The sequence below is a fragment of the Saccoglossus kowalevskii genome, chromosome 7 (assembly GCF_978046115.1).
Source record: "Saccoglossus kowalevskii chromosome 7, keSacKowa6.1, whole genome shotgun sequence".
NCBI classification, from domain to species: Eukaryota; Metazoa; Hemichordata; class Enteropneusta; family Harrimaniidae; genus Saccoglossus; species Saccoglossus kowalevskii.
The window spans coordinates 8,331,421-8,338,960 of NC_140647.1; the positions used below are offsets into that span (position 1 = coordinate 8,331,421).

A 7,540-nucleotide genomic window follows, 5' to 3' on the forward strand; every position below is an offset into this window, starting at 1 on the left:
TTGTCCAATTATCAGAAATAAAAAGAAATAGGGTAAATTTTGCACATATATTTCCGAATGTTGTCGGCTGAAACCCGTTTTACATCCGTATATTTTTCAACCCGTATTTACACTCACTACTCTTCCAATCCGTGACGGGGCGTGGTCAAATATTAACCTTAGAACCTACTTTTGTTTAATTGCGTTAAAATAATGTTATACAATAGCGTATTCACACATAGTTGCGTTGCCTGGCGGGAAAACAATGTTGACAGTCTCAATTAATCAGTGAGACAGTGGTGTCGTCGTATTTTCTGAATTAATTAAATATGAATAAATAAATATGGATTTCAGCAAAAATCAACATTTCATATTCATTCAAAATAACACGAACCGAATACAAATACTTGAACCGAGCGATATTACTCATCCACGTGGTTTCTATACAGCGACATAGCCCGGGCCTATTTTGTGGCAAGTGTGAACAGGGCTTTCAATGCGTCAGCTCGCTTGCCATGGCATAACTAATTTGCATAATTGAAACACATTGAAAAAGGAGTAACACGTGAATTAAAACAACTTGATAGTGCTATATGTAACGTTATGGTAAAATGCGAATAAACTAGAAGCCGAATTTTGTCAATATCCCTCAAGAAGTTGAACATCAGCAAAATAAAATATGGAGAAATGGCGAAAAAATGTTATATTAATTATGTTTTTCAGGAATGGCAAAAATGAAGAAAATAATTACATTTTGTACTGCATTATGCCGGTGCACTACTGCCTGCGCACATCACGTGGTTTCTGACAACCAATCACAGACAAGCTCATATGCTTCTTGCAGTCCAACATTTTACGGAACGGAGTGTTAAGGCCAGGGATATTTCTTACCATTTCAAACGAAAAACGTTTCCAGGGGATGCAAGTTTCATAATTATAGACAAGTTCATGTTTCATCATATAATATTACGGTGACAAAACGACGTGAAAGCCGCAGTATTGGCGAGGTTAGTAAAAACTCTGATATTTTGACGCAATTAGCTCATTTTTACGCTTTTTATTAGATGAATTGGGAAGGGTTCTGAATTTTCATCTGAGCTAGAGGATAAAGTACAGACAAAGATTAACTTGCGTCATATTTTAAGCTATATCCATTGTACACGATCTACTTTAATATTCCTGGTATCTCCACGGCTATTTTTAGCTTTCATTTCATTCATCTAATTTACATATATATGGATTTTAATATTGTATATCGATGGATCCACCCGACAATGGGATATTTTCGATTTATTTCGAGCCATATAACAATAGGACGCCGTGAAAATCATGCTGGGGCTCTTTACGTTGATATTTCGTTGGAGAACGCGTGATATTTTGGCTATAAATCGAGTTGCAATGACCAGTTTCAACGAGATCGACGAGAAAAAAACACTCCATTGGCTGATTGAATAGTACATCCAATATTTATGTGTATATGCCATTGATACTGATGTTCTGCCTAATGTGATAGCTCATAGTGAAAAAATATGTCGAAATTATCTCGAGAATTTCGATGAAAAATGTAAAGATTCCGTGGTATGTGTGATAATCGCGACGAAGGCACGCCTGCGCACGACAATAATTCATGTATGCAAATTATCACTACATGTCTATTAAGCTTGTTATGAACTTGTTAATGATCTATTTTTGAAATTGTTAATATTTTTAGCATGTCTACCGATCTAGATTTCATTCTATTTACAATAGTTCAAATTATCATCGGATTGCTGGTGCAGTTGTTTTAATGGTGCGAGTTACGCATCACACAAATTATAATTGACCACGCTGTATACGTGATCATATATATTAATATATGACGTGTATAACAGACTAGTTATTCAGTACATATCAGATACTTAGTCATTTTGAAGCGTTTTATATGCACCCATGTGATTCCTGTTTGTGAATGCTTTTATTGCTTTGCACGGTCAGCCACTTCAAGTAAGTCGCCGCGGTGTTCCCGGGTCTCGCCGCGGTGTTCCCTGGTCTCGCCGCGATGTTCGATGTAGTTCTCGATGAGTGATAACAACATAGTATTCTGATTCAAATCAATTCAATATTTTCATCTTGTCGGTAACTGTAGCCCGATGAGAATGAAAATATTATTAGACACACATAACTATGTTCGCCACGTGTACATGTTTTTATATATTTGAAATCATGATCGATCAATAAGTCAAACATCGCACGTGGCCGCAACAATTGGTCATTACGACGTGATACTATGTGTCATCCACAAGTTTAACGTATATTATCCAGTAATATTATCATGTTTTCATGTATGATATAAAAAACTACATATAATTATAATTGCCATTGTGCACGTGGTAAGTCTGACAGTGAACGGTAAAATGGCGGCTATTATTAGCAACAACATCTGCGTTGTCGATGCTTCGAATAGCAGCCAGCGTGTCACGTGTCACATATTAAAAATATTAACGATAACAACTGGTATGTCTCCGACGAGAAAAAAAAGTGAAGCATGTAGTTACAATTGATCGTATCGCCATTATTTGAGGATAACTTTATAAATGCGATACATTTTTATCATCAACCAAATTGCCTTTACTCAGGCTGGTTTTAACAAAACCTAAGGAATCTTGTTTTTTAAGGTACAGTGTTGAGTTCTACTCACAAATCTCAGGGAAAATGGTAAAGACGATATTTTTAAAGTTTTAAGAGTTTTAGTAAATAACTATTTATTTGGGAAGTAGTCCAACAATGAACAATATTGTGTTTTTTTTGTGTTTTTTTCCACACAGATGGGCCAAATATTACGTAAAAAATTACAGTTACTCCATAATTAATCTATCTCAAAACATCTCTACATCTATCTCTACATTTTGACAATACTTCAGGTCTAAACTTTATACTATAACTAAAAATTTCTCGAAACAATAATATCGATACTTGTAATATTCTTCACGCCAGTACATGTATTCTCATATGCGTACAGGATAAAGGGAATTTCATTTTATCAGTGAATTTCTATTCAATATTGTACTATTCCATTATCTCTATTCGGCAACCAGTACATGATTGAGAGAGAGGATTTCTGTATCTGGGCACTGTTCGATATACGCGTGGTCGCGGAGAAGGAAATGCGAACACACGACAATCACACTGACGCACTATATACTTAGTAATAAGAGCAGATTTTCACTTCACGCGGGGGTACTGCTCCAGTGGAAACTGACAACATACTGTAGACACGGACGCACGGGCCAGTACATGCACTAGCATGGTACTGTGACAAATAACCAAATTTGAAAATTCCCAAAGGAAATGTTGTTCTTCTCAATTTAAAAGGTTAGTAATAAGCCCACTCTCATTACCATGATAATAACATAGTCTGAAATGTGGTAACTAATCCGACATTAAAGTGCATTGTCTCCGCCGGCAATAGTAATCGTTGTCTCCAGGGGCGTGCTTCGATCACATATATCATATGCATTGGAAGTATTTATTTACTCTGTCAAATCATGATAGGTCAAGGGGGTCAATGGTTCAGCTCTAGTAGGAAAGTGACTACGTTATCTCGTAAAGTCTTCTGCCAGTGATTGAATTGCCAAGTTTGATGCAGTATCGTATATATCGTATTGCCAAACAATAGGTGATTTTCCGTACAATTGCGAGATCTCGCGAGATGTATGAAAGACGCGCGTCGAACGTCTGCCGCAAAAGTCGAACGATTTGATTTTGAACTAGAATTTCTTTATTTCATAACTCACACCGACCGGCCGATCTTCGACAGAGGAATATTGCTTTCGAATACCCTTACTTAATCGAAATTGCCTATCATGAAATGTGAACAGCACATTATTAAGCATGGAAATGCCCCCTAAAATACTTCGCGTTTGTCGAATCCCACGCAATGTTTGACGCCACTACGACGCTATGACCTTTGTTTGTCCTGTTTTTACGTTCGATTTCACGCTCAACGCGTGATTCTCGCAGTAAACGGAAAATGGTCTATTACGAGTGGTACATGCGTGCCCTATACTATTGTTCCACTGCACACGTACTTATCGACAAGGCCTGTATTTGGGAGCTATGATTTGCATATTCTAGTTCACGAGCAAATGTGACCTTTTTTGAAAAGGAAGGGCACGTTGATTGGTGAATTTCTAGAGGCTACTGAATACTAAGGCGTATAGGCGTATTTACCACAGCTTTCTCGTGGTAACAACCAGTTGCCGCATAGTGGTCGGGAGTTTTACGACGATAGTTTGGAATAGTCAAACTTGTAGGTATCAAATGAACACTGACGTCAAGAATTATCAGGAAATATCGATTAATAACTTATCTGTGTGTTATAGAAAAATGGCTTACCATAGAAATAGTTCCAAAATTTCCATTACAAATTTAAACAAATATCGCCTATATTTATGCATCTAAATGCCATTTTCGCGAGAACTTTGGGTTATTGTTTACACATATGGAGACATTTTACGCATACAAGATATTAACAAATGAAAGCGTAGTCATCGATCTCGTTTACAAGAAAATTGTGTGTTTTTGACGCAGTTAATACACTGGACTCGATGGCAAAAATAAACCATTATGAAATTTGAAATATAAAAAAATATATTGCTGAAAGGATCTCTATATCACGAGAACATCGATTTCTCGAAATAAAATAAAATAAAATAAAAATAATATAAAATAAATAAATAAAATGATCGCTGATTTTTTGTTAAATTTAAGATGCACCGAGTTGTCACGTGATTGTCATGTGAAAACGTCACAAACATGGATGTAATAATAATAAAATAAATCATTAGAGTTGCAGACGAAATATTCAACTCTAATGGAGTGTACATTGTATACATTGCATTGTGGAGAAACTCACATTGACAACTAAATATTCCCAACGCCCACACTGCCATCATCCGATACATGTTACACAATAGAGAGATAACACTATTATAAATCACAACTATCAGAATTAGAGGTTTTTGTGACGTCACAGCTTTACATTATCACACGGTAATGTAAACCTCTATTGGCAATTCAAATCAACAAAAAAGTCGCATTGTTTAATTATGATGGTGGTTATTTATGAAAACAAGAATGAATCATCATAGCATCATGTTAGATTCGGAGAAGGGTTTGGATGCGATAAGTATCGTCTGAGAGTGCAACGTTAATTACTCCTCCGAGCAAAAGCCCGCCCTCTATGCCAATTATTCATTTCACAGAACGAGCCCTGTTCGAGGGCGCACTTCACACATCAACACTGATCACTGATGCACCATAATAATCAGTTAATCAGACTTGTTTTGTTCAATCACGATCATTATTAACCAATGACGATATCGCTCAATCTAGATCCTACCAATCACACTCTATTTTGTACATAATTTTCTCCAAACCGAGTACGGTGACCGCATATTTTTATTCAATTTTCTTCATCCTTGTGGCATGAAATATCAATATGTAAAAATGACGAAAATGAAAATATTTTTTTTCTGTTTGGCGTTCTGCCTTAAATGAATGCGCGCGAGAAAAAAATCATGATAACCATTAAGTGTTTAAAGCTTCTATTTCAGCAAAGTCGTCAAACAAATCATAGTAATGTTTGTACAAATCAAGTGATCCCATGGCATTTAGAATGTATACACATTTATAATTTTTAATTATTATTTTCTACAGAAACCCATCACCATGGCAACTAACAATAATATGACAGTTCCTCACATCATTGAAGATATTGATGACATCATAACAAGATGGGTTCTCGCAGATCATCCCCGTGATAAATGCGAAGTAGATATTGTTAGAAATGACTTGAAATTCACCCAAATTGGAGATATTGAATACCATCGAATACAAGACTCTGCTTCCGAAGCTAGGGAAGTGGACCACGTGACGACTTTCGTTAACAACACGAGCAGTGAACAAAAACACCGAATAACCACCCAAAGGAGCATGCGATCTTCGTACTCATGGAGTTTGACGAGCGGACACACGTTTGGTGCGATGGGAGGAATCAGTTTAAAACCACCAGGGGACTGCGTGGAGGCTGGGTTCCAGCTGGACAAACAGAAACATGAAGAAACTAGGGACGAAAGAGTTTTCGAGAAAATCAGATCAAGTACACTTGACTCGGAAATCACAGTCAAACCCAAAAAGAAAGTCAGTGTGCATTTAAAAACCATTGAGGAAGATTACGTTGCCAATTATACTATTCGATACCGAGTTAAAGGGACGGTTAAGGCTATAATTAGAGATAAACGCAACACAAACGTTGAAGGGGAAGCGCCAGAAATATTCGGTAGTTTGGAAGGTTTTCGATGCACGTCTGAGGATAGATCTTCATGCAGAGTACAATTTGAAAATAAAGGCATATTCATGTGTAAACGAGAACTGAGTCAAGAATTTCAAGTCACAGAACAAGATATTTAACTGTAAAATGTTTACCACGAAAAGACATAACACCGTGATACCTGCCATGGTACTGGTGTTTCAAGTACCTGTACAACTTAAAGTGCACCCTCTATAACAGTCCTGTTAAAAACAACAATGTTCGGCGTAGTGGGCGAACTTTGTTTGTGAGAGCAGTTTTATTTACTTTTTCCTCACCCGAATTGAAACAAGTTTAAGTCATGTAATTTTTAGTGAAACCAAATAAAGCTACCGCGTAAATGATCTCAAAATATCCGCAAACATTTCTAGCCGGGAAACTTGAAAGAGATCGTAAAACCCACCTTATTCTTCACTATGGCATAATGTCACCACTTTTCAACTAGACCATCAAAGTCAAAGCGGCGTTCAGGAGGAAAGTGCGGTAAACTCGTGGATGGAACACGATTGGATAAGGTGTTCATTCGAATTTTATTATAAGGACACAGGTATTTGCTTATATTGTTTGGGAATGTTGTAAATCTGAAATGAACATTCAGCAAGAATATTATAACCGACATGTTGTAATTTTCATCCTAACGTCTCTCGGTCGAGAATAAGAAATATTCGAAAAATGTTGTATGCTGGTTATTTGTAACAAATTTCCGAAAAAAGCAGGTGAATCAAATACCAATCCATCTATTGTGACTTTGTTAGTAATATTGCACGATATATGTACAGACACCCTTTTCTCTGAAGTTGGCGACCACACATTTCCCTGAAATCATGCTACTCCTGGGTGGTGGCGCCCTCACATGATCTTTGTGAAATTTCTGCCTAGAGACAAATAAATTGACTCGCACATACTGGATGGAATGAAGATGCTAATATTGATTTGTTTTTAGTGTTTATCTGTTTTTTTTATTTAATCATCATAATAATTGGTCAATTCTGTGCATTTTATTTAGCATATCATTAGTATTGCACTCATGGAATTGTCACCCACCATACCACCCATAGATACCTACCCACCCGACCAACCTTCAAACTACACACCCATCCACTCACTCAGATACTTGTCGCCGATGGCGCTGTTTAATGAGGGATAACAGCCGTTTCCTTGAACGCTGCACACCAGAAAAAGAGCGTCTTATAACGACTACATTATATATCG

The 7,540-nt window shown here is 36.8% G+C and overlaps 1 protein-coding gene across 1 annotated transcript; it reads left to right on the plus strand.

The window, feature by feature from the left end:
• The first annotated feature begins 826 nt into the window (after window positions 1–826).
• On the plus strand, window positions 827–7,254 carry LOC102807670 (uncharacterized). Its single transcript, XM_006811564.3, has 2 exons — window positions 827–986; window positions 5,677–7,254. The coding sequence occupies exon 2, from the start codon at window positions 5,689–5,691 to the stop codon at window positions 6,427–6,429; it is 741 nt and encodes a 246-aa protein (XP_006811627.1). The 5' UTR covers window positions 827–986; window positions 5,677–5,688; the 3' UTR covers window positions 6,430–7,254.
• Window positions 7,255–7,540: the final 286 nt, after the last annotated feature.

Bases quoted from the DNA above. Each gene is read 5' to 3' on its own strand.
- LOC102807670 (XM_006811564.3), top strand. From the start codon at position 5,689: ATGGCAACTAACAATAATATGACAGTTCCTCACATCATTGAAGATATT.